We start from the raw sequence: 27,979 nt of genomic DNA on the forward strand, positions 1-27,979 counted from the left end.
GATAGAGGGAGCCTAGAATGAACTAGATCCCTAATTCAGGGGTCACATTAAAAGGCCAATGCCAGGACAGATGAACAGGAGTCTTACCCTTCAATTGCACAGAACCAGTATCTACCAGCACTAACTGCACATTTTTTGTCCTTTCCACGTCTCATTCACTGTACATGGAGACCAAGGAACACGAAGCAGCACAAAGAACCCAGATCCAGAGCAGTCAGCTTGTTCTTGGTCAGGGTCCGTTTGAAAACAGCAAAACAGTGGCAAAGCTAACAGTTCTTGGTAGCTCATGCCTGACTGTAGAATAGTTCTGTTCCATACACTTACTGTTCGTTGGGGGTGTTTTTTTGGCTTAGATTAAAAAAAAAAAAAAAAAAAAAAAAAAGACTAGTAAGTTAAAACAAGAGGAAAGGAACCTATACTTCTTATAACAAAGCTACAAAATTTCACATCCCTCTCTTGGGTTTGCAACAGGGTGAAAACTGGACTGGAGAACCCTAAACCTACATAGATGTAACCAGCTGTGTTTAATCAGAAGTTAAATAAAAAGGTGACAAATGTGATTTTGAAGACTGCGACATCAATCTCTGCTCACACCTCAGTCGGTGACATTAACCCCTAAACTGAGCAGTTGGCTCTGGCCCAGGTGTCAGAGTTTCACCATTTTCAGGTTTATTATTCACCATTTTCATTTCTATCAGCAGTTGCTACAATATGCATACAGTATATGGCTCATTTTTTTCTGCGAAAATACCTTTCTGTTGACTACCTTATGCAAGATTTGACAGTGAATTTAGTACCTATTTATCAAAAAAATTATATGTCTACCAAAAATATGGGGTGGGGGAAAGCCTAATGCAATGCCTTCTGAGATGGTGGAACCAAACCCATAGGCACAAGGAGTGCAACATACAGCAACCAGGCAGAACTGAAAGGCACGAAACTACAGTTCATGACAGCAGCTGAAGGTCACCCCTGTCAATAAAAAAAAAACATTTCAAAAGTTCTATTGCTAAACCAGAAAAGGCTTAACACCAGACTTACCCACTCACTCACTCACCACTGCCTCTGTGGCATTTTAACAATCCCATTTCAGCATTAGTAATTACCTCTGTTCCTGACATAGTAATGATCGTATGGAAAACAGGAAAGCGAAGACCAGTTTAGATCCACAACTTGTACTGCACTGAATCAGTTCAGCCCTGTGCATGTCCTGTCTTGTCTGGTAACATTAGAGTGTAAGTCCTTAGGACAGGATTCTTCGGTAGCTGTCAGTCACTATGTAAAATCGTACGCTGCAAATAAAGTCAAGGAGAATTTTGCCTGTGCTGCCAAACCGAAAATGTTCAGAGTTTGGTTTATCAATTATTAACAATAAAACTAGATCTTTCTCCCTTTTTGTTCACTGTTTTTCTTTGTCATTTTCCAGCATCTTGTATCTTCTGAAATATTTCCTAGACATCACTAAAGATATTAAGAATGCTATTAGCCCTGACAAAAGCGAGCTGAAAAAACTGCACGGTCATAATATCAGGGGATGTTTCTGCCCTGTCCAACAGGGCATTTACTTCATTTGCCTGTGGGAACTAATCCAGAAGCAAATGTCACTTCAACAGAAATAAAGTTCTGCCATAACTGGAAAAACAGCAGGCCAATTCGGGTAATTACAGCATATTTGTTATGCCTTACAAATATTAATTTGTTATCCCTGTAGCCCTTGTGACATGAGTTGGAGAGCCTTGTGCAACACTGAAGTCAGCTAGGGCACATAAACACATGTAATGCTGTCAGGCTAAGGTTTCAGCTCCTCCTCTATTGGGTACCCTTTTTAATGGCTGCAGTTTTGTAGCCATTCTTAATTATAGTCATAATTTTATTCCTACACTCATTGTGGGTCCAGAAACAAGGGCTATAAACTACAATAATTAGCCTGCTCAAGTGACTGACCTGGAATGCAAGTACTTCCCAGCTATCATCTAGAGATTAGAATTTTTTAAAAAACAAGGCTGTTTGTTTCCAAAAATAACCAGCTAATTTTACAGCTCTCTGTCATGCAAATAAAGTGGTCAGCAAGTATAATAAAGATTAGCTTTCTGTTAAAGGTAGCAACATAATTTCAATGGTGCCTACCACAGGAACAAAGCGGTGTGGGCTAGCGTAAGTTTCTATAGTTAATGACACATAGAAATAAAGTTTTGACACAGAATTGCTCAATGATAAATTGAAGTAGTGCTCTCATTTTCATTAGTGACGCACCTCATGTCACAAAGAAGCTGAGTGATATCATCCCTAACTTTTACAGTGGTAGTAGTTCCCAGGTCAGCCAAGGAAAAGATGGCTCAGTTGCACTCATAAAAGTGCACTTTAAAAAATCCAGAAATGCTATCCTCAAGCAATCCAGATCCAACACTGTGGAACTGCAGGTGTCTCTAATTTTGGAGAGGAATGTTTCTGGGGACAACCTGAGTGGGGAAGGTAAAGCTGCAAAGCATCACGAGGCACAGCATGGGGGTGAAGTTACCTTTTTCGTTAGGTGAAAGCAGAGCCCAAATTCAACACAGGCATCACAGGATGGACACGAACGTAATTTGATGGCAACAGGAAAAAAGCATCAGCAACAACAGCATGAGGTAAGGTTGGCGCCCTCACCCCAGCACCTCTAAGCCCTGGAATCGCATTAAGACAACGTTCCTCTCGGTAGGACCTGTGTAAAGCTGGTGTGTGTTCTTTCCTACTGCCTCCTTGCTCTGCCACTGACAGCTGGTACCCTGGCCCACAGCTAAAGTGCTTCAAGCACTTGCACAGAACCATGATAGCCAAAGGGAAAGTTTTCCCTGTAAATCAAAATCTGTCATTACGCGCCTGTATTTGAATAGGATTGTATTTCTAAGGGTGAAAGCTACAGTACTCAAAATGCAAGACGAGCCACAGAGGACGTGTCGGTCAGTGCTGTTCCTGAGAGTTCCTGAGGACCACTATAACCCAAGCTGGTGTTGGGGTGAGATAAGGGGTTTTCATCCAGGCAGAGCCGAGAAGGTGCCGGATTCAAGGATCTTACATTGCCATCTACGGGCGACTCCCGGCAGCTCTCCTCCGAGGCCTGGGACCCTGCCCTAAAGCATCCGGCCGCACCAGTTGCCTTTCAATGGATAAAATATTATAAGAAAATATTTTTAAAATACAAAGGAAAATACTCAATCCACTGCACTTCTTGCCATGTTCTACATATACAGCTTTTCGTTTGCCAGAGCATGCGGTTGGATCTACAGGGAAACTAGGATGAGGATAGCATCGCTGCAGTTTCTGGGAAGTGTGAAGGACGTATTGACACTACTGATAAAAATATTTATGCAGGATTTTTTTGGCTGGAATATTGGTAAGCGGCACTTTTCAAAAGGCTAGTGCAACTTTATCTGACTAAAACTAACAAGCTTCAAAGTCACATGGGGAAAACGTAAACACCTCCATCACTTGTACAAGAGCAGTCTGGTAAGTAACCAGTTATGATTTTATTTATAAAAGAAATTAAAAGATATGCTTCAAAGGAAAAAAGAATCATTCAGTTAGCTGTATCTGTGCAATTGCTCCGTGTTCAAGGAGTTAGATGTGCCTTACCCAAACCCCTCTCTCCCACTCTGCCCACCCCAGAACTCCCACTGCTTTGGGACCAGGATATTTGTCTTGCTTAAAAATGAGTAAGAATAGAAGATTCCCTGACCCAGTCCACCCTGCAGTCACACAAACACACATACCAGTCCAAGGCAAAGGGCGGTGCGGTGCCAGGGAAAGCCTGTGTCAGCACGGCTAAAAAGTTACCGGTGAACCCTCGCTCAGCGAGGCACCTACCATCACTCAGTTGACCGGGCTCCTGCAGGGATCAGCAGAGTTTTCCCAGCCATCCCAGACCCTGTAGTAAGCTGGAATTAATCACCCTGCAAAGAAGAAATCTATTTCTTTCCCTAGAAGGTAACCTCATACAGAGCATTTTTTCTAACAGGAGCTATGAAATTGCTGCTTTTCACCCTCAGAGATCAATCCGTACTTCTCAAACTTACAACAACTTCCACAACTTTTTGTGAAAAAGATGAAGCCATCACTGTGTTAGGTTCAAAAGAGGAAAGAACTGTCACTAAGCGCCGATCTGCAGGCAGGCACAGATTTTAACATAATGTCAAGCCCAACAGAAGAATCAAGACTTTCTGTGCTGGTAAAGCAGCTGTAAATAACAGCAGGGGCTGTTCAGAGCAGCAGGCTGCACAGTAAGTAAAGTTAAGCCTTGTGAATCCCCAGTCCCAAATATCAGCACTAGGGTGGAAATTTGTAGCTGGAGGTTCTGCTGCCTTACGATACAGGGTCACCTAAACCCTTCAGTGTCCTGCTCTCCCAGAGCCGGCCGTGACCCCACACTCACACGTTCCTCACAGAGGCGTTGACACTCCTCGTGAGTGATCGGAGCCACTGCTTTGCTGGGGTTTCTTTTCTCCTTGAAAAGGCTCCCTGGGGAATAACAGAACAACGTCTGCAGAAGGAAGGGCCAGAAAGGAGCCATTTCCAACAGGAGTCCGGGACGGCGGCAGCACTAATTTAGAGTGACCCATGGATGAAGGAGAGGACAGCAGCAGAGGAGCTGGAAGCTTCACCCAGGGAGGAGAGTGAGGAATGCTGCTCATGGGACAGCAGGCAGCTGGAGACGTTCTACAGTTAAACAAACCTTGCCTTTAGGAAAAACAAGACTTTCACATTCATTCCTGTAAACAAACAGGACAGCACCAAGGTGCTAATCCCCAGTCTGCCACCCAAAGCCTAATGACCTTGTGAGGTTCAGGTTCTGAATTAAACAACAGCCAAGCAGCGAATATTCGCTTCCCTGTTGTCTGAGGTTTAGGGAAAATAAATAAATCTATTTCCAAAAGTGCAATAGAAAACTTAAGGATGGGACTGTGCTGTAGCTTCTTACATCTTGGATAAAACACTACTGCATTAAACGTCTGTGACGGTTCATTTAGTAGTAGGGATGCACACACACGCAGTTAGCATAGTGTCCATTAGTTGGGAATAGACCGACCTACCCTTCTGCATATAATTTCTGCATGCGATTTTGGCTCTGAACTTGTATCAGCAGAATTACTTAAGACTTAAGTAGCTTTGTCACCCTTTCTACATTTGTACCCTCAAAGCTCACTGGAGAGAGAAAAACCAGGTAAGGAACATAAACAGGTAGACATGAAGAATGGGTAGGGTGCAACCACAATAAATAAGAACAATTTTCCCATACTGCAATTACTTACAGTATGGTTATGTCATCTTCCCGGCTGGACCCCTGCAGGCATTACAACAATGGTGAATCATATGGAGAGCTGAAAGGGAGAGCCCGGTGCCCAGCAGCATGGAATTGTGTTGATGTTGCGAGCAATACCTGAACAAGAGCCTTTGCAATGTCAGCACAGGTGTAGGAGGAAGGCTGCCAGCCTCTTCCTGTCATTGACTCCTTGGTAGACCAAAGAAAATTGAAAATGGTAGTAGCATCACACAAGTAGTCATCTCTAGAACGCTGTCTCCAGAAAGAAAGCATCAGTTCCTCCAGGAAGTATCAATGCAAGTTATCCAGTTGGGTATCGGAAGGAGGAATGGGTTTGTACCTTCATCTATACACGGAACTCCAATGAGTTCCTGTCCTTTGGGACAGCTGATTATTAGTATTACCTGAAACTAACAATAGGAAGACTAAAAGGGGATTGTTTCAGAGTCCTGGCAGTCTCCTGTTGTCCCAGGACAAGTCTCAAAACTTCTCACTTTTGTTCAAATAAAGCTACTGCTGGAATATAGAACATTCAACAGCACCGGGGTGTTATGAATCAGTCTCCATCGATGTTTATGTTTTGAGTAGCTGTGCAAAAAGTTAACCTTTGTTATTCTCACCAACTGTCACATTATGCTAGTAGAATAATGGCTCTTTCTTAATTTTTCTTAGAATTGTACATTAATGCTGCCACTGGTTTTAATCATAGTACAAAAGGAAAGGAAATAAAGAAGGAAACATAAGAACCTCCAAAATTATCAGCGTTGAAAAAAAGGCTAACAAGATGAGAACATTAAATTTAAGCTTGTCACTATGAAAACTGAAAAACTACATCCAAGAAATAACTACAAGAAACTTCATCTCAGAAACAGTGTTTTGAATGGACTGTAATACAGCACTAAAGACGCTTTAATTGAGAAGGTTAACACTAATCAGAGCAGCAGATGAGAAGGCCACAGCAGAACTTTGGGTAGAAAGCACAGGAAAGGAATTAAATTGCTTTTTTAAAAGTGTCAATATCCAGATATTCCTTGGACCAGTAGAGCAAGAAAGAGTGATTGAAAGAGGAGCACTAGAGTTCTGAGTGTTGAAGAACATGTTGGTGCTCTCATCTGAAAGGCAAGAAAAGACATAACAACACAAATTCATTTTTAATAACTAGAAGATGAAAAGGCACCTGTAGAGTGCTCTAACGAATTCTGACCAGTGACACCCATTACCTCCCACTACTGCAGTAATAAAATAGAAACGGAGAGCAGAGCTTCAAAAAGAGATTTGAAATGGACAATATGCATGTCCTGGAAAATAATCTCTATAAATTCTACTAACAGTTATGGTTCGATCACACAGCATGTGGAATACAGCTGTGCTCTGGGTGTGCACACACATACATGTACATATAAATATAAAGTCATGTTTAAACACTCTGATTATTTTTTTTCAGAGTTTCAAACCCTTACACTTGAAGCCAGAAATCTGTTTCACAACCGAAGAACCTCCTTCTACCATTCATGAGCAGGTGAATGGCCATTTGTATAAGGGACTTCATTTCTCAGTCAAATATATGAGGAGCCATTTTAAATTCGGAAATAACCTTTCCTTGCAAGCAGAGATTTGGTCTCCTAGCAACAGCACGAACACCTTGTGAACAAAACTACAGCTCGATTTACACAGAAGGGCCTCATGCCATGGGCATGGGGAAGCCTCAAGAACACAGAGCTACCAGTTTCTTCCTTTGGTGACTAACGGTGAAGGGTCAGGTCAGCAAAGCCTGCACTCAGCACACGCACCAGGGTCCCAGCAAAGGCAGGACTACAGCCAACGCCATGCACGTTGTGTTACAGCCTGGATTCTTCTGCTGGAGCGGTCCTTTCCAGACCTTGGTTCTCCTGATTCTACCTTTCAATAGATCCTGTAATTTTAAGTAGCCCTGATGCAGAGTAGGAATAGCTTCTTTTCTGGATGGAAGACTTGTACCACAGTAAGACCAGACTGAATTTATATCAATGTGTTTTTCTAATAAGATTCATATGACAGGATGGAAGTTATTTTCTGTTCTTAGCATGAGCATGAAATACTAGCACCGCAAGTACTTCACAATAAAAAGAACAAGAGGTCAGAGCAGCACCATCACACAAATACGTTTCAGTTGACATTGTCAATCAGCTGAATCAATCATATGATGTATATTGTGAAAAAAAGAACAAATTAACCCACTCAATGATAAAAGGCTAAAGAATAGGCAAACAGGAGCCATTTTCCTTTCCTGCTGTCAAGACCAGAGCATACCAGTTGCTTTTCCACTGCTGTATGGAGATGAAGAGTGTGCAGCTGTACAGCTCAAGCTTCTGACTGCGTAATAAAGATTATAATGTATTTGCCCTCCAAGTGACCAAGCATTTCTTGTTGCTTCCAGCAAAGCAGATGCAATATCCCACTGCCTTGTCCAAGTCATATAATCCAAGAATTTTAGTTCTTCAAGCTCTTCCAGAACAACATGCTTATTAAATTGCTTCTTTGGGATCTGGTCACCAGAGTAAGATTTAAACACAACACACATACAGTAGAGACTGGGGAAATAGTGACTTGCTCAGGAGGAGTACAGCCAAAACTTAGCAGAAACTCCAGATTTCTTCTCATTTTCTTGCCTTATCCATCAAGTCATTACTCCTTTGGACAACTCTGAGTTACTCAAGCAGAAAGCTCTGGGAAATCTTTAGATCTCCTTCCCAACCATGGGCTCTGATCATGTACTGCTTCTCTGCTGGCACCGTATTTCTTTTCCTCACAAAGATTTTGAAGCTGCAGTGTAAGGTAAGCAGTGGGGCCAGTATATTTAACCAACAGTAACATAAACCACAGAAGGTTAATACCACAAACCAGTGTGTGTCTGTGTGTGTTTTCCTGCGGTTCACATTAGTGTTTGCTAACTGTGCTCCAAATTTTGCTACCCTAATACACATTAATATTTTACATTTCTCCTAGTTTTCCTGTAGGAGAAAAAGTGCCCACCAGAACTTCTAAGGACTGGTACTACCTCTGAGGAACTCGTTAGCCTCCAGCCACAGTTATTGCTAGTTTTGATTGTCTTTTTCTTCTTCTCCCAGCTACCCTCTTTAGTGACGTAACTGCTTTTATTCAATACTGCCATTACAAAACTATGCAATTATTTCTGCTTGAAGTCCTGTAATCAAACAAAGCAGCACAGTTTGTATTTATCAAGCTTCTTGTATCATTACAGGTTGACTCAGTTCCACCTGTCTCATTCAGCATGGGTTCAAGCCTAGAAGTAACCTGCTCAGTGACCGACCTTCCTTCCAGCAGGGAAGGGTTCTGTATGCCAGGAACTCGGACCAGCGTAAGAAAAGATGATCTTGCTCTTTATCTCAGTGTACCACTCCACAGCACTGGTGAGACTTCCCCTCACATAACGACCAACTTACCTGAGCAACCGCTGCAAACCTGGACATGTCAGATACACTCTTGTCCCAGTAATAAAGTTACACCGCGAGGGCTTGTCACCACCACAGCCTGGAGTGTGAAACGACACTTTGGTTTGCATTCACTAAAATGCATCCACGCTTCTGATGCCTGCAAAACAGGTAACATTCAGCATATTCACTGAGAAATCACTTGTTGATAGGCAGGAAATTTTCACACTACTAAACAAGTAACTATCTGTTAAAACCCAGCCTGTTTGCAGGCATGCATCTTAACTGTAGAATATGTTGTTCCAGTTAACTCTCTTGTTCTTCACCAGATTTCAGTAAACTGCAGACTGGACCAGCAATCCAAAGTGGTTTTTCATTATCAGCACTTTGAATAAGCCAATTAATTACCTACAGCAAAAACAAACAAGTGAAGTGGAGAAGTTTCCTTTTAAAGCCTTGTGTTTTAGCGTATTTACCAGGGATGCAATTTCAGATCTTTGCATTTACAAGACAACCACAAGCTGTAAGGCATTACATTTTACAAAGTAATTGTTCTTTCTGAAACTCACAAAAACGGTTTGTAAATGAAAAGATGACATTACATTATTCCTCTTCAGTTGCCTCTCACCCAGATAAGAGCACTTCTCAGATAAATGTGACCTCCTGTAGGTCAATTCATTTGCTTTCCCCCACAAGAAACAGCTGCCACTTTTTATTAGTACTAGGTGATTACATGGGAATAAAAGGCAAAACCCTCAGTATCATCTAGGAAGGAATGCAGGGGCTGAATGTGCTCTTACTTGAGAAGAAAAAGCAAATCCACGTTACATTTCAATCTACAGCTCTTCCAAGTGTATCACAATTTTCCCACTGATATCTGCAGGTGCCAACAGAGGAGCTTCAGATTAAAATCTTGTAAAAAGAATAAACCAGTAACCAACAATTTCAGCAGTTTTGCAACACAGATTCTGTATGAATGTCATCAGGACTAAACTTGTGACACAATGAAAGTGGTCAGCATGTACTGGAGCAGTGAATCAGAGTAAATGTAGGAGCAATCAACTATCCCAAAGGTGTAAATTACATACAGCTATTGCTTACGTTCCTAGATTTTAAAAGAACTTTCTAAAAGTTATACTAAAAGTAACACCTGACATCAAAAATATTAGTGTCTTTAATTTGCAAGTATTTTTTTTTTAACATCTGGCACGTCAGCATTAGAAAAACCTCTTTATGGTCTGCATAAACAAAAACCTTTCCTCCTGAAGAGTTCAACATTTGTATTCTTGTTACTACCATGTCACTAACAATTATATCCATGCAAAAGGCGAAGCTCAGTATCTTTTGGAGAAACTAGTTGCATTAGGGTGAAGGGATCTCAACAACAGGCTTTGTTTGCATTTTTTTTTTTTTGGTTTATTTTTTTAAAGCATTAAACTATCTTCCTGCATTTTATTCAAATGCACTGGAACACATGCATTTTTTTCCCTGGTCACTATAAAAGATCATGTTCTGATGCCTTGGAGGCCACTACAGTTTTACAGACCACCAGCTGAGAAATTCTGCCCCAGCTTGCATGCACGCTGCCTGAATCCAGCTGGTGATTTTATCAAAACAGTGTAGTACCCATGGCTCCCCTCTCATGGGTTTTTTAATTCTGCTTCAAACACTGAGCTAGTAAGTCAGAGACATGCATAAATCAAGTGACACCAATAAAATTCATGCTAACACTGTAATGACTCACCCTTTCCTAAAATATATGGTGATAAGCAAGTCTTTAATCTCCAGTGATAGAATGACTCAGTTTCAAGAACAACTCACCTAACTAACCACAACTTAAGCCATTTCGTATGTAATACTGTGATAGTAAGTAACAAATACACCACCTTCTCATTTCACAACCTGGTTTCAGGCCACAGGAACGTGCCTGAGCTCTAGGCACAGATACTTCTGTGGGCTTCTTTTGGTACATCAGGTCTGCAAGCTCAGTTCTTGCTTTCCAAAGAAGTCCAATTTGGGTTTTTTGGGATTCACTGCCTTAGAGGACTGATTTTTATTTTATTTTGTTTTTACGATGTTATGCCTTCGGTTCAGTTTTACAAAACAAGAAGGACAAAAAGGAAGTATCTTTGAATTTCCAAAAAAACCTTGCCCTAATCAGGCAAGAAAATCTGCAATGCTTTTCAGTAATATTAAGAATGTACTAGCAGTGACTCTGCAATGACTCTTTATAGATTTAAGATCTGTATTTAATTTTGTGGTAGTGTTTCTAATAACCCTTTTCTGTACAATTATCCATTTTGGCTGCAAAAGCATTTCAAAATAGCACATGAAAAAACCCTCAGGTTCAGACTCTGAAACAAACACTGCTTTAACAACTGACCCTAGGAAAGATAATTGCCATTATAACTTTTTCTTGGAATATTGTATGTACTATCCAACTGCCCTGCTCCATTTTATTCTATTTCCCCAGTCTTTTTTTTAAATAACTGTACAACAATGCATTTTTACAGGTGAACCTCAGCTCTTGCTAAGGTTGAATTGCATCTTACAACCTAGAGAATGATTCGGTTTATAAACTTGCAGTGCCACCTAGCAAACATCCTTAAGTATTTTTTTTCCTATGTAGTTTCACAAAGGACAGCTTAGTGCATTCATATGTAGAAGACAGACTTGTACTTGCAGTATTTTAAGCATCTAGTGCATAGTTTTGTTTTGAACAAGTAATTTTTATTAGAAAACATGCTTACAAATAGGATAATAATAAAGATACTCACATACCTAAATTCTGCTATTATGAACTCTGAGAACTAGTTTTGGACACATCCCTCATACATTTGTTTACAAATAGTTTCAGTCACCGTTGAGGGATTTTTTTTAAATTATACACCTTGATAGTAAGTCAGTGCTGAATTTATGGAAGTTTTGAGATGAGAGACTCTTGCCACCAAAATAAAGAGGACTTCAGCTTATCAAAGCACATTAGTACCTTGTATGCAGACACCTTTTAGACTTGCATGAAAGCTAGACCAGCTTGACACACCTTGCCTTAAAATAATAGCCATGTCCCAGGACAAAACAAGTTTAGATATTTAACTCTGTGCCTGAACCATGACGCTATCCCATAGACCTACATGTGGCAGACATTAAAATGCAGCAATTCAGAATAAATGCTGCAGCCACTTTCCATTACCCTAAACCTCTAACAGGAACCTGTTTCCTGTTTAGTGTCTGTGCCAAATTCTAGTTAGCCATTTAAAAGAGAACATAACCAAAAGGGCAAAAAGCAACCACGTAACATCAAGAGTGAACGACAAAGAAAAAAATACACTCTGCTGACTGACCTTATCCTATCTGATAACACATCTTAGACCAACTACACTATAAGCTACTTGAACAAAGCAACTTGTCTTCGTTCACAATGTCAACATCTACCAGTATTCATACAGTACTTTAGTAGCAATACAAAATAATAGTGTTACTGCTTCTCTTAGAATTTCTGAGCTCTGATACTATACTTCCTGGTGAAAACAGAAACCACTACATGTTTTATAGAGTTCAAGAAATAAAGCAAGTCAAAACAGAAGACAATTTCCAATAATAAGGGTGGGTTTGGCTTAGTTATGATCCTATGACCTTGATTTTTCAGCCTACCTCCAAAGAGTCCAGCACTGCATGAGGACTGTATTTACAGGAAGACTTGTGTATCACTTCAGCAAGCCAAGGGGAATAAAAGAAATTAAACTTAAAATGCCCCAGCAAGTAAAGAATAAAATTTTGACCAGCACTGCAGACCCCACTTTAATCTAAGATGCACAGCAGATGTTTTCGTATTTGCCAAGAATTTAACTGCTGTCCTAAGTCAAGGAACAGAACACTTCTTTTTCCCCCCAAAGAAACCTACACTTTGCATACTCCCTTGTGATCAGAACTGAGCCACTAGTTCTTTCCAGAATAACCATCTCTATTCTATGGCCCAATTAGTTTTGTACAAATCTCTCTTTATGCAAAAATTACAGACGCATTTCAGATGCTGTACTCCTGTAAGAACTTTGGACGTTAGTCTGGGCAGATTGGCTAGAATGATCTTTCCAAAAAGCTATTTTAATAGAAAAGATCCTTGAAAGTTTGTCTCTCGTTAGCCTGACTCGATGCATTTACTTTTTTTTTTTTTTTTTGCTAGTTCTGATACCATTCAGGTTTTGATCCATTTTCATTCATCCTTATCACTGTTCTTCTACAGAGTTCTCCAGATCCTTGAGAGCTGTCTTCTATACAGCAGTCTGGCTTCCTCCTTGAAAATGTGCTACAAGAAATGCAGTTATAAATTTGCTATGAAAAATCATCTGCCAAAAACCACAGGCTTTAATGTTAACTCCTTTTTCTTTCACAGAATTTGTGCACATCTGCTGCTAAAATGTTGTAACAAGGGAAAAGACTTTACACATGATTTCTATCCACTGCAAGTAGCACTCGGATTTAGAATCAAAACTTTTGCCCAAGCCCACAGGTTCACCTTGCTTCAAATAACTGAAAAGGAATCAATTTCTCAGGTCAGGAGGATGTGTGACATACCATCTGTTATTTAGCATTAGAAGGCTGGATATTACAGAATTATTGCTACTGTCACCTCTTACGTTTCAGCCTCTTGACATTAAAGAAAGAAAAATGCAAACACAGGTCAGGCATTTCAAACAGGTCCCTCTGGTTTCTAATCACCAAATGCTGAAACCCACCAGAAGCCTCCACAACCAGCCTTAAAAGGTCTTGACTTATGACTCTCGGCACACACCACAGAGAATTAATACCTACTTTAAGTCACAGCCTGTAATGTTTTCATTTTCCTCTAAATTGCAAGAGATACGACTCTCCATTTATAAATTCATGTAACCGTTTCCTCCATGAAAGACTTAAGATTATTACTGCTAGAACCCATAGTTTGTTATAATAAAGTAGGCAGTATGGTTGTTCTCAAATACATTTTACTAAAATATGCCTTTTTGACTACTCATCATAATAGTAATACTTTTTTTTGTTTTATACAATGCAAAGATTAGTCATGGCAAGCGGCTTTTTCATCCTCAGGGAGTAAAGGAAATTTGTATCTTAATTAATACAAGAAGATAATTACTATGCTTAACTGATGAGCTGCTTCTGTTGAGAAACTATTTCTTTCTTTTCATCCGGTTTATCTATGAGAACTTTTTAGGTATGTGTAGCTCTTCATTCCCGTTAATAAAATAATGCAGTGAGACTGGGGATATGCAACTACCACAAAAAACAGTGACAAAGCTTACAAAATATGTCTTTGTACTTGCAAAAGGGAGGCCACGTACCTATTTTTCCTCTCACCTCCTCTTCTCCTCTCCACCTCAGAATTCTTCTAAACCCTCATAAAAACATTTTCTAAATGTTTTACAAACTTTCTGGACACAAATGTATATCTTATTAGCATTTTACCTCAGTTTCCCTATACAGGTCAGAGAATACACTTTTTTTTTTTAGCCAACAAATGAGGATGGATGCCTCTGGAAGTTTTTAACAGAACACACTTGCTGTAGGTGCTGTTATTTCCAGCAAGCACTTCTCTTCATAAATACACAATGCTGCTACAAAGAACTAAACAGATGTTGACCAAAACAGTCTTGTCAGCATTGTCTTGGCAATTTCCTATGATAGGCTTAATAGTGCTACTGATCAGCTAGACATTAACAAGTTGTTGGGTTTTTTTTAATCACTGCATGCACTGTTTCCATTTTTTAGGCAGTTAGGAGAATAAGTAAAAACTTTCAGCCCTGGATTCCTGTGTTTTGTCATTCTCCAGGCTGTAAGTACTAATTAGGAGTCATTTGCAACCATCACATGCACAATTAAGTAATTATTTAATAATGAGAGCTTGGAATAACCACCAAGAAACACATTTCTTTCCATTTCCATGAACAGTTTCACATTTTTATAAAAAATAAACAAGCATCTACAAAAATACAGGGTTATTTTGAAGAAAAGTTAACATTAAAAAAAGCAACATGGTATTTCTATCCCCAGTTTTATCCATGTGATATAGTCATTACACAAAGAAGATGGACCCCTATAGAATTTACTATGAAAATTTGTATTTTTTTTCACCATTTAAATTTCTAATACTGAGGGAATGTTGGGTCAATTTTACTAGCCCATGCCATGAGCCCCCCTTTAATATCCTTAGCCAACACAGAACCAAATTCTTTGACAGGTAACTCCTGCAAAATTTTTACAGCCTTCTGGGAATCATTTCCTAATTTGCAAACAACATATACAGGAAAAGATGTTTGGCTGTTAGTCCTCTGCTTTTCTTCACAAATTCTTTTTTTTAAGTATTCCAGATATTCTTCATCTTTTTCTTCTAGCTTACTCAGAGGAATGTGAACAGCATGTACCAGGTGACAGATATCCACCTCTACTGGCGGACGAACATCTACTAAAACATGAGGAACTTGCTCATCCAACAATTTTTTGTATTGCTCTACAGATATCCTGTCTTTACTGGATAGCAGATGTAAAGTCTTACACTTGTCTGTTGCAGAAGAACCACAAAATGCCTCATAATCCTGCAGGCAAGTGACAGATGGATTGTCACCACAGACATCACAGTCTGGTTTCTTTGGTCTTAACTTGATGTTGCGAAATCTCCCTTCACGGGCATCAAACATCAGCATGAACTGACTGAACGAGGAACCCATTCCCGAGACAATCTTCAGCACCTCCAAGGCCTGGATGCACCCCATGATGCCAGGCACGACACCCAGCACTCCCCCATCCGCACAGTTAGTCACCGTCTCTGGTGGAGGGGGCTTGGGGAAGAGACACCTGTAGCAGGGCCCTCCATGGTAGTTGTACACGACTAGCTGCCCCTCTAGGCGGAGGGCACTACCAGACACCAGGGGTTTGTCAGCCAAAACGCAGGCGTCATTTACCAAGTACCTGGTGGGCACGTTGTCGGAGCAGTCGGCGACGACGTCGTACTGCCGCACCAGCTCCAGGGCAGTGCGAGGGCTCAGGGCGCCGCAGTACGGCACGTACTGCACCGTGGAGTTGAGCAGCCGCAGGGCGGCCGCGGCAGATATGGCCTTGGGGAGCCCTCGGCGGGCCTCCCCGTGCAGCACCTGCCGGTGCAGGTTGCTCGTCTCCACCACGTCGTGATCCACCAGACCCAGGCGGCCGATGCCAGCTGCGGCCAGGTACTGGGCCAGGGGGCAGCCCAGGCCGCCGCAGCCCACCACGAGCACGGAGGAGCGGGCCAGGCGCAGCTGCCCCCGCACGCCCAGCTCAGGCAGCACCAGCTGCCGGCTGTACCGCAGGATGTCGGCGGGACTCAGAGAGGCCTGAGCGGGCAGAGGGGGCAGATCGCCGGGAAAGGCAGAGGCACCGTCCTCTGTGGCCGCGGCGTCCCCCAGCAAGACGGTGGCCAGCCGCTCTCGTAAGCCGCGCAGCTCCTGCTCCCGCTGGCCGATCTCAGCACTCAGCCGCGCCGCCTCCGCGCCGTCCGCCATGGCTGTTAGGGACGGCGGATGGCCGACAGCGCGCGTCACTTCCGCTTCCGGCCGGCTGCCCCGGCGCTTCCGGCCGCGCCGCGCGCTCTGATTGGCTGCGGCGCGTCCCCGCCGGTTCCGGGTGCGTTAGCGCGCCGACATGGCGGCCGGCGGCGCCGACAAGTTCTCGGTGCTGCTGCCCACCTACAACGAGCGGGAGAACCTGCCCCTCGTCGTCTGGCTCCTGGCGCGCACCTTCCAGGAGAGGTACCGGTCGCGGGGGGGGCGGGGTCCGTCCCGGGGGGGGCGAGGGGGCGGCGGGGCCCGTCCCGGGGAGGGGGGCGCGGGGATGCTGGGGCCCGGCCGAGCCCCGTCCCCGCTCCCGGGCCGGCTGCGCACCGCCGCTCTGCGGAAGTGGGCGAGCCCCGTCCCCGGCGAGGGGAGGTGGCCGTCGGGGCTGCGGGGAAAGGCCGCTGTGGCAGCTGTGGGGTCCAGCGTCCCCTCGGGCGGGCCGGCGGCTGGTGGGGAGCGGGCTCGGGGGGTTGACCACCCGCTGTTGGTGTTTGGCGGAGCTGAGGAGTCGCGGAGCTGGGCAATGCGCGTCCTTAAAACGTACGAAATACCGACACGGCTCGGGAGGGCAGTAACGTTACCCAGTGCCGCCGGGTACATCGGGGGTCGTATGCAGCCAGGTGTACCTCGCCCGGGTTAATGAGGGAAACGAATTACTCTAATCGGAGGTCTCACGCGTGCTCTGATCCCTTCTGCACCGGTTCCTGGAGCAAGCGGGTGAAAGCGCAGCGGCAGTTTTAGCTTTCGAGGAGGTTTATATTGCTGCAGCGTGCTGTGAAGCAATTGCGGCTTGAGACCTGAACAGCAACGCTGAGTCCCGATTTATCGAATTTATCCTCTGTAAGCACAGCCCCGGCTGTAGGAACGGCAGCAGCACGTGTCTCCGGCTGTCGGGAGGTCGCTCTGTGTTCTGGTCCTCAGCTTCACGCCTTTCATAACGCTGTAGGTAGTGAAATGGGGTTTTCCATTTGTTCATCTAAAAATAATTCTCATTTCAGTGGGAACAATTTTGAAATTATCATCATAGATGATGGAAGCCCAGATGGGACACAGGAAATTGCTGAACAATTGGAAAAAATATATGGATCAGATAAAATAGTGAGTTTTATATTCTCGGAGTTTTTTGTCCTATTGTTTTCATATTTATTGTATTGAAAAGTACTTGAAGTCCTTAGAAAAGTGGAATGGAGTCCTGGATTCTATGCTTCTTTAACATCCTTTAAGTTATTTAAGTTTTGCACGCCACTTTAGACAAATGTTAATTATGATCGTCATACAGCTGCTTAGCAGCATTATGAGCTTATATGCCAAATCGTGAGTTAATGTTTTCAGTACTTTGTGCATTGTTGCGTGCTATTGAGTAACAAATAGTGGTTGTTCATGTACTTTGTGCATGCCTAAGAAAAGATGAGGTTTGGATAAGATGTAATTTCATTCTAAGTGACTGCAGTAATAGGGGAATTGGAAAGATGAAAGCTAGTCTGGTCTTGTGATTTGTTTTTTAATCTGTCTAGTTGCATTCCTCAATAACAGGACTGTTTTGTTTTGTTTTTTTTTTTAACCCAAAATAATTTTCTTTGTTTCCTAAGTAATATCATTGTTCTGGTTAGTGCTCAGGAGTCATCATCCAAATAATTCCATGAGGCTTCTCACTTTCTATATGTCTACTGAATATTGTATGTAGTTGACTTAATGAGAAGCCAACATGTCCGAGGAAGAGTCAAAGTGATTTTTTTGTTGTTGTTGTTGTTAATGTTCAAATGTAACTATTTATTAAAGGGGGAAAAAAGGAACCAAAATAACAGATAAGCAGAAGCACTAATGATTACTAACTCCTTCATGTCCATGTCCTCCTTCTAATTATATTGCTTATGACCCCTTAGACAATGCATCAAAATTAGTCAAGATTTAAAAGGGAGATTTAAAATTTGTGTGTGAACTACATTTACATGACTACTTAAATATCTACTCTGTCCTCCCCAAATGCTGACTTACATCAAAGGCATTTTAGGAAGAGCTGAAAGTTAAATTACTGTCATGATGATCTAAAATTTTTTTTAGATTCCTCTTTTGTTAGTGGCAGTGCCCCTTCTCCCCCTGCACTTCATATGGCCCTGCAGGAGCTGAGGATACTTGGCACAGGTTTAAAGTTTGGTTGTTCATATTCTGCAAGATTAATAATACTGCTGCATGGTCATTACTCATGGGTTGTATCTATATGCACATGAAAATCTTGAAATTTATATTCATTACTGAAAGTATGCTAAATCACTTTGGGAAACTTGCTAAAATATTTTCTGTTAGTGTTTGTCATTCCTTAAAAGTAATGGTGCTGGGGAGACTGTTGTTCAGATTTGTAATTGTATTCCAGATAATGGAATTTGAGGAAATCTTTAGTCATGAGGTGGTGCTTTTAATTTTGTTTTTTACTGCAGAACTGTGAAGTAAAGCTTAAAAGGGGTTTGTTTTTAAATATGACCTGATCAAATACTGTTTAATGTAATGGTTTTTCTCCTGTATTTTGACAGATAAATTTATTTTTCTGTATTAACTAGACTTCTAAAAATGGAAAGTGCATTTTAAAATATTTATACCTTGAAAATGGTGAATTTTAAGGTGTCACTAGAATTAATTTAAAACTGTACTTCAAGTAATATATGTATCTCTTAATATATCCTGCAGCTTTTAAGACCCAGACCAAGAAAGCTGGGACTCGGTAAGTCCTTATTAAGTCTGGTTAGTACTAAGAAAATAATTTTTTTAAAAGAAAATTGAAGTCTAAAAGCAGAAACATGTTTTCATCAAGTTTTTTGTAAGCAAACAAGCTTAAAACCCACACATATAACGATCACAATATACTTATAACAAGTTCCCTAAAACCTTAAACCGCAAGACTGTGGTCACTACAGTTCTGTGCAACTATGTTTTCCTGTTGGTATCACACTGCTTCTCTCCCTCCCCTGCTGCATTCCCTGGTTACAGAATGAGTGATCTAGATTGAGAGAAAATGTAACTGTGTACAGGAGTAGCTGCTATGTTTGCGTGGAACCTACTGATCCAGAGGGGGCAGTGGTAACTTGGGTGCAATCTGCCCATCTGTAGGATGCTTCAAAAATTGGACCATAGTTTGTGCAATCTCCAGAGAGGGCTGGGATGTTTTTCTGATGTTTAGATAGAGCTCTTCACTGTTAACCATTTCGATGTGAGTTATGACTATAATTAAATTTAAAAAAATACATCTGACGGGTGTCCAGTACTCAAACTACTGAAGTATTGCCTCGCCTATTAACTGACATGTGAATTGAAGAAATCTCACTAATTTAGTAGCCAATCTTTCGTTGCAGAAATCTCACTAATTTGGGAGCCAATCTTGTACCACAGAGATAGATTATTAAAACTTGCATGGAAAGATGTGGGACTGCAGTTTTATGGCTCTGATGCCATATTTTCACAGAATATGTAAATCAGGCTTGTCATTATTTGCGTTAGAAAAAAGCAGATATCCTAGAAAGTTGTAAAAGACATTAAAAAGTGTAGTATGGAAACTGTCGTAAAATAAAGGGGAAATATTTCCATCTGTGAAGATTCATGTTGTATCCTTATCCCTCTTCTCTTACAACAGGAATGGAGAAAATTATAAAATGCAATACCTTGTTTGATTCATTGTTAATCAGTATCTACCTTCCTTGCTAAACGTTTTGGCAACTCCCACTTCCATGTGCTGGTAAAACATTTGAGGTGTCTAGTGTACCAAGTACTGCAGCTAATTTCTCCAGTCTGCCGAACAAAAATAAAATTCTAATTTTGATACTGAGTTGCCTAGGTAAATTCACTTTTCTATACTTTTTTTTTCTACATCTCGCATTCATCTAAGAAACTCCCAAAAGCTTACATACGTTTACATTTGTTTTCTGGCTTTTCATCCTTTGTACTAATTTGATCAGTGTTGTGGATTAAAACCAAGTGACCATACCTACTAATCATGCAGAATACACAAATCTGTGATGCTCCTACTGTGTAACTGCAAATGACATGGAAAAGAAAGGAAAGACAAGTTGTTCACTAACCGCGAGTTTAGTTGCCTGTGACACTGCTAAAGACATCACTTGAGGGTATTTTGTTTTCAGTTTTATTTATATCTTCTGAAGTTCATAGAAGGACTTGGGTAGTTTTGATCAGTGAAGGGCATATGCTAGTTTTTAATCTCTGTTGTGCTGCTGTACTATCTTTGGAAGCAGTACTGTCTTCAGAAGCTATGACTGTGATCAGAAATTCGCGTTATTGAGGAAAACTGTAACAGCGAAACTTGTTCCAGCTCTTACCGAGATAGCTGCACCAGTTCACACAGGATGAATAAAATGCAACACAAGCTAAAGTAAGAAGGAAGAAAAAAAAAAAAGCTGTCTCCAGATTAAGTATCAGAATATAATTCATGGTGTTAAGGAGAACAACCCAAAATCTATATACCACTGGTACTAAATTGAGTTTACAAGTCAGGGTTGTTTTTTTAATCATCAGTGATTATTTTGTTGTCTGTCCTGTTTCTCGTTTTCTGTGGCACTTCTGAAAATGATATTTGGAATAGCGATCCACTTAGCACATCGTGTTCTCTGTGCGTATCTAGTGCACTAGGGTTTGCCAAGGTTTATATTTATAAAATCTAGTGCTGAAATTGTAGGGAAAATGAAAAATCACTTTGATGTTTGACCACTAGTATCTTATTTTAAAATACATTTTAGGAGTTTTTAGTTCATCCTTTTCTAGTAGAGATTTCAGAAAATAATTGAAGCCTGTGGCTAGAAGATCACATATATTAAAATAGTGAGGGAAATTATTTCTGTGCTATTTTTGTCAGGCACTGCTTATATTCATGGAATGAAGCATGCCACTGGGAATTTTATTGTTATTATGGATGCTGACCTCTCTCACCATGTAAGTCTGTATTTTATGTACTGTGGTTTTAATCTGTTAAAATTCGATTTTCATTGATTCTCCCCCCTACCCCCAGCATCCCTTTGTCTTTTCTGATGGCGTTTTCCTTCCATTTCAGCCAAAATTTATTCCAGAGTTTATCAGGTAGGTGCCGATCGTAGTATGAGAGAATGACTGAACGTTCATTGTTTTGTAGTAATATTTGGGAGCTTTATATTCTTGTATAGCTGTCTTAACTGTAGTAAGAAAAGTCGCAAAGCAAGAATTCAAGTAAAATTGATTTGACCTCGTTAGATTTGTGCCAAAATAATCCAGAAGAATGAATAGTTCCTAACTGGAGCAAAAATCCTCAAGTTTAAAGTATCAGAGAGCATGTGTGGCTAAGTACTTCTTTTCCTTGTAATGGCTGTTCAGCTTTGAAAAGTGCATGTATAAATGTCACTTTGTAATGCTAATGATTTCATCCTGTGTGCACGTAGGGATATTGAATAGAGGACCCTGTCCTCAATTATTGGTGAAATACTTTGCTCCCTTTTGCCTTCCTCTTACATTTCTGCCACATTTCAATTTGTGAGAAATGGTCAACGGGCATTACATTGGAGGCTAAGGCTAGTAATCTGTATAATTCTCAACTTTCTTGCTTAGTAGTACTGAAGACCTAAAATTTTAGATGAGGTTCTGCCACAGTCAGGAATGGTATGGACTAAGGATAGTTCCAGACTTTTTTTTTTTTTTCTCCTTACTATGGGTTTGTGTAATTTAAATATTTAAATCTGTATTTAAAATCAGTCTGTCTTTTATAATAGAGAGAGGCTTTAAAAATGCATGTAGGTCTTTATAAATTATTTATGAAGTCTATGAAATTCTATGACATAGTTGGTAAAAGGTAATCATAAAATTCTTTGAAACAGCTCTTTATAAGAGTACAATTCACAGGTTTTAAAATGCATAATGCTATAACCACCTTAATTATTGCTTTCCTCTCTCCTCTACTTGTTCAAAGGTTTGTAAAATACAGATTTTGTACTAAGAGAGTGATTGTTCTTATTTTGAAATTTGTACTACCTTCATACAAATATTCTTCCTGTCTTTCTGATAAAACCAATTGCTTATAGAAAGCAGAAAGAAGGCAATTTTGATATTGTGTCTGGAACAAGATATAAAGGAAATGGAGGAGTATATGGCTGGGATTTGAAAAGAAAATTAATCAGGTTAGTATTTTTCTAGATATTTACACACAGATTTGTTATTTAGAAATAATAATTCCAAGTACTAACTCGGTCTGTGTAAGCTGAACTGAGTCTTCAGTTAATAGTACTGGGTACTGCAAAATTGTATTAAATAATAGGAACACGCATGATTTGCAAATTCTTTGGTTAAAATCCACCAAGAAAGAATGTAATTACATGACTAGGCTTGAGAAATGGATTGGAACAGCAGACAAATCTACATGGCATCAGGTTGGAAGTGTCTTTCAGCTTCATCATCCAGAGAATGAGCTGAGACCGATTCTTGTGTCAAGTTTAAAAGACACATCTAGGTAGTTTTAATAGCTATAATGGTCCTTTCCCTAAAGAGTAAATCAGTTGCTAAACCCCTCTGTTGACGCTCTGATTTGTCATAAGTTAAGAATAACCTGACATGATCAATGTCAATGAATCATTACTAAGACCTTACTGGAAACCAGTTATAGTGAACACTAGGGAGAGGAAGTTTCACCCAAAAGCAAAGAGGAAAAAATTCAAGGTCACATAAGCATACAGAGGCTGGCAGATCGGGTTTGCAGGGACTTACGCATTTTGAGGAAGTAATGAACAAGTTTCTGCATAGTCTGTCTTTCTTACACCTGATTTAAGAGAATAGGCACAAGCTAGTGCTGGGTTATATGTTACGGTAAAGAATTAGGAGCAGAATTTGTGTTACCATTATGATCTGGGGATGGTACCATAGGGACTGTATTTGGATTTCTCCTGGTTTTTAATGGCTGGAATAAGTGCTCATCTTTTTGTCACTCAAAATAAAATATAAGTAAAAAAAAAGGGAAGAGAGCTAAACGGACATTACAGAGGAATCCTTTTACATCATACTGGGCAAGACGAAAGACTTGCGTATCTTACCATAGTGTAATACAGCCCTCAGCAAGGTAGTCATGACTGGCTTTTTTGTCTCACAGCGTTTTCCATCAGTGGAGCTTATTCGTTACCGTACTATGAAAACAGCATAAACTAAAACTGCACTTTCATTTTCCAAATCCATGTCTCACGTTTGCCCAGGAAGCATTTTTATTCTCAGTTTACAGTGAATGTTAGTCAGGAGAAGAATGTTGGTTTGAATGTTGTCAGATGCATTTATTTTATATTTTATTAGTGTGTAGTCGTACTGACAGTTCTGCCATAAAGAACCAAACTGTAAACCTGATTTCTAAAAAAACGATTTCTCCTTCATAGTGAAGTTCAATAACCTACTAATCATTGACCTTTGAAAAACAAAACCTTGGGTTTCGATTTCAAGATTTTGATTTAGTAGTCAAATCTAGCAGTGAAAACATTAGAAATATTGTTTCATATTAAGCAATAAAGAGGAGGGGGTCTGCTGGTATAATGATACTTATTTTCTAGAAATTCTGCTTGATCTTTCGGAATTGTGTACTGAGCAACTTTGACATTCCATGTTTTCTTTCACAGTCGTGGTGCCAATTTTCTAACTCAGGTTTTGCTGAGACCAGGTGCATCAGACTTAACAGGGAGTTTCAGGTATGGGTCTGGTTTGCAATTCATAATGTTTATTTGAAATTAAGAAACTGCTGAACAAGGAACTGGAGTAAGAACAGACCTTACTGAGGACTATGAAATGTGTTTGGGAAGGGTGTAAGAAATAGTAGACTAGATTGCAAGAACTGTTGTTCTTATAACTTTTTAAAAGTTGGGTTTTTTTTAAATAGTAATTATATGAGTGAGTGATTACAGCTAGGATTCCTACACACTACCTTGATTTCTGAAGTTCAGAAATTGTGCTTCAGGTTTCGTTTTCTTTGTAATCCTTTACAGGTTATACAGAAAAGAAGTCTTACAGAAACTAATGGAAAAATGTGTTTCTAAAGGATACGTCTTCCAGATGGAGATGATTGTTCGGGCTAGACAGTTAGGATATACTATTGGAGAGGTATAGTAAAAGTTTTGATAAGTATATTGTGCTTTCATTTAAATGTAGATACAGATTACTGGGAGCATAGGAATTTTTGTGCACTTCCAAGAAGATTTTCAACTTGTTGTAAAGGAATTACACACCTAGAACTCTGGTTTTCCAGGTGAATACCAGATCTACGATTCCAGTTACTTATTCCCCTGGCTGATACGCTTCCTGGATACTTCCCTCTTCCTGTTGCCATCTCTTTAGCTAATACGATTTTACAATTGTATCCCACTTCAAAGGAGGGAAAGAAGTCAAAATACACCGTGAAGCTGAGCCTTTTCTTTCCTCCTTCATGTTGTGCAGACACCTCTAGTAAGAATCAGGTTGCTGAAGAAAACAAAATTATTTGAAAACACCTATTTCAGATCTATTCTGTTTCATCTTTTATTGCCTTGTTATTTTCCAGCTGTCACAACTTTCTGGTTCAAAACTTGGCATGGGCTGTCTACAGTCATTGAAATAGAGCTCAAAACAGTTGTGAGATCCTGTATTTCCAGCAGTCTGATTTCTGCCTTTTATATTTCATTGACATGCTCTTGCTGGTGTCTTTAAAGATGATTCACTACAATTCTCTCTACAGCCCAGTCTCAACCAGTGCTGCTTCATCATTTTCATGACTGTGACTTGTCAGAGAATTCTGTTGCTGGTGCTTCTCTCTCTCTAAACCTTAGGTATTGCATTTCTCTGTCAACATTGGGTGGAGTATTTCCAGACAATAAACCAAGCTCTTTTCTTCCACCTTTCTTGTTTATGTAGCGACATCACTATCCTTTCTGTGCTGGGGTTTGACCCTAATTTCTTTGCTGTTCACATCCAGCATCCAGCTGCATGCGCATGTTGCTCTCCAATGTTGCTGAATTAAATCCTCACCTGTATAATATTCCGATACTGAGACCTAGGGTGGGATGAGGTTTTATTTGCTATACATTTTTAAAACAGTAAAATACACTTCTCTGGCTTTGAAAAAATGCAGTTCTGGGTTGCTTATACTCTTCAGGCTGCTGCCACAAATAGCTGCTTTTCTGCCTATTATTTAATCCCACCATTCATTTATTTACATGCCTCTACTCATTGTATGGCATCAAATACAAGTGTCTTGCTGTTCAAGGTCTGACGGGCAGCCTTCACTAGGCCTAATGGCTCCCAATCAGCCTTGTGATGTGGGCTCTATGTTGTGATGGATCAGTTATGCCATCCTCCACAATTCATCTGTTACATTCTCATGTCAGCATCTTCTTCCCTTTTCCTCTGGTTTCTCACATGTGGGAAGGGTTGTCTCTAACATCTGAAAGGTTGCTTGGCTGTTCTGCTTCGGCCTTGTCTTTTAAGATTTCCTTTGTGATATCTGTAACAAACTTGTCAGTGTTCAGATTGCTGACACGTGCCTGTAAAGAAGACTATTGTATTTTTGCTGTTCTGTGTATCATCTCTGTGTTGTATCTTCCTGAGGTAGGACAGTTTTCCATTATGTTTCAAGTACATTGATACGGTATTTCCTGATCAATACTTAGGATATTTATAAATTTTATAATTATCCAAATAGTAATACTGAAATTTCATAAGAGGTGGCACTTGCATGTCTAATTCCTGGTTGGTGGGTGCTGCCATTCTACAGGCAGAGTAGGAGGTTTTATGCTGTTGTGAAATGCAGATACAGTTGTGAGAGAAAAATATTTCTGAAGCGAAGTTGAAAATGAATATTGAGACCTGCCAGTCTAAAAGGAACAAATGGATGATGAGATGAACTGACACAAGCTATACCTAAATAGTTTTGTATGCATCTGTTTCATTTTGCTGTACTTCTTTATCATATGTGAAATTTACCACAGTGCATGGAATATACCCTTTTTGAAAATGCTTCCTTTAAGACTGATGGTAGGACTTTGTGTGCAAGAAAGGTATAAAGTCCAGAAAAAACACAGGTGATTAATTCCTCTACTGAAGGGAAAGAGGGGATACCTCTTTTTAGGTGAGATATTAACCATTCTTTCATCACTGGTCAAGAAATGTCGCTTCTGACATCCTGCACCGACTACATGTTCAGTGATTTCTATCCATGCTCCGTAGGTCGGCTGTCTGTAGTTGCCAGGATGCTTACTGAGACATCAAAGGGACCCTGCTAAGAAAGCCAGAGTCATTGTTGAGTCTTTTTAGGTATCTTCTTACCCTCTTCTTGCCCTCGGTTTTCTTCTGACATGGACTGATCTGCTAGAATTGTGAGAAATCCTCAGGCCTGGCTCAGATGCAAGGGTGTGGTGATTTTTTGTGTTCCATTTGCCAGATGATTTCTGGTTGAAACTGCCAGCAGAACACTAAGCCAATTTTTTAATGACTTTTGCAAATGTCATTCTTTATTTTAGCCCCTGAAGTATTTCAACTTTGCATACAAACATATATGGAAATTCTTGAATATTCTCATTCGGTGTTGGCAGAATGTCCTGTCATATGTCATTTGTACGTGGTCAAATTACTGAAAAGCAGTATGTTCCTAGCATTTTATGAGTAGTGAACTAATCTGGAAAGCATGATCACTACAGTAAGGAAATAAAAATTAGTGTTTGAAATGCCTCTTAATCCTGTAAATAATCTATAAAATAGTCAAAGACCAATAAAGACAGGCATTGCTTGTAAATTATGCACTAATTGCTATATTCAGATGTCATCTCTTAGCCAGTGGTGAGGTTGCGCAGAACGCTGTTTCATGGTGGCAGAAGACTTTTGACTTCCTGTGGCATTGACTTAAAGGTTTTGAATTCAGTTCATAAGGAAAGTGGTGAAGGTTCATTTTAAGCCCCGAGGCTTTTAGTACACAAGCTATTAAGTTTGTTCTGACTAGTGTATCATCCAGCCGCTGAGTAATGCCTTTGGATCATCTTTAAAGGTGATAAACCAAATAATTTCATGCTCCCCAGCTATGGGGCATTATTAAAGCCACTGGTAAGAAGAACTGACATGAAGCCAATCTGGTGCTTGCCTTCTTCCCATGTCTAAACATGCTGTATATCAAAGGCCATTCTTTTGTTTACAGAATTTCTGATTATTTAGGTTTTGAACCTTAAAAATAGTTTTGCTTGTTTCAACAGGTTCCTATTTCATTTGTGGACCGTGTCTATGGAGAATCTAAACTGGGAGGCAATGAAATAGTTTCCTTCTTAAAGGGGCTCTTGACCTTGTTTGCTACAACGTGATAGTTTATCCTAAATCAGCTTTTTTTTAGAAAAACATTTTCTGACATCTGTGTGGTTTTGATTATATAACAGCAGAAGTGTGGTAATTTGTGGTGACCAGAAGACCTGCTATAAATTAACAATGAAATGAACCACCATTAATAAACTCTGAATATATTGTATCCCAAACCTCCTCTTGAAATAAATGAACTGTATGTTAAACTAAAAACTAATAGACTAGTGCTCTATTCTATTTTTGTAAAAATGACAAAGTCTTAATAAAGAAAACAAAGCTAAACGATCTTTTGCATTTAGAAATTAATCATTATTCAGCAGAAGCTAAAGATTATTTTGAAATAAAAGCAAGGACAAAAAAATTTA

The 27,979-nt window shown here is 40.2% G+C and overlaps 2 protein-coding genes across 2 annotated transcripts; one reads left to right on the forward strand and one right to left on the reverse strand.

Moving 5' to 3' along the window:
- Positions 1–12,888: 12,888 nt before the first annotated feature.
- Positions 12,889–16,296, reverse strand: MOCS3 (molybdenum cofactor synthesis 3). Its single transcript, XM_037402198.1, has one exon. The coding sequence runs from the start codon at positions 16,254–16,256 to the stop codon at positions 14,865–14,867; it is 1,392 nt and encodes a 463-aa protein (XP_037258095.1). The 5' UTR covers positions 16,257–16,296; the 3' UTR covers positions 12,889–14,864.
- Positions 16,297–16,356: 60 nt separating this feature from the next.
- On the forward strand, positions 16,357–27,979 carry DPM1 (dolichyl-phosphate mannosyltransferase subunit 1, catalytic). The gene is made up of 9 exons (XM_037402199.1): positions 16,357–16,502; positions 17,306–17,405; positions 18,990–19,023; positions 21,163–21,239; positions 21,358–21,383; positions 22,355–22,450; positions 23,924–23,992; positions 24,287–24,401; positions 27,515–27,979. Exons 1-9 carry the CDS (start codon positions 16,396–16,398, stop codon positions 27,617–27,619), a joined length of 729 nt encoding a protein of 242 aa, XP_037258096.1. The 5' UTR covers positions 16,357–16,395; the 3' UTR covers positions 27,620–27,979.

This window comes from Falco rusticolus, chromosome 10, assembly GCF_015220075.1.
Source record: "Falco rusticolus isolate bFalRus1 chromosome 10, bFalRus1.pri, whole genome shotgun sequence".
Classification (NCBI taxonomy): domain Eukaryota; kingdom Metazoa; phylum Chordata; class Aves; order Falconiformes; family Falconidae; genus Falco; species Falco rusticolus.

Excerpts from the sequence above, each read along its gene's own strand:
- DPM1 (XM_037402199.1), top strand. The coding sequence starts at position 16,396 with ATGGCGGCCGGCGGCGCCGACAAGTTCTCGGTGCTGCTGCCCACCTAC. Across the intron at positions 21,240-21,357 it reads ATGCTGACCTCTCTCACCAT|CCAAAATTTATTCCAGAGTT; the intron begins GTAAGTCTGTAT and ends CTTCCATTTCAG. Across the intron at positions 24,402-27,514 it reads TAGGATATACTATTGGAGAG|GTTCCTATTTCATTTGTGGA; the intron begins GTATAGTAAAAG and ends TTGTTTCAACAG.
- MOCS3 (XM_037402198.1), bottom strand. The coding sequence starts at position 16,256 with ATGGCGGACGGCGCGGAGGCGGCGCGGCTGAGTGCTGAGATCGGCCAG.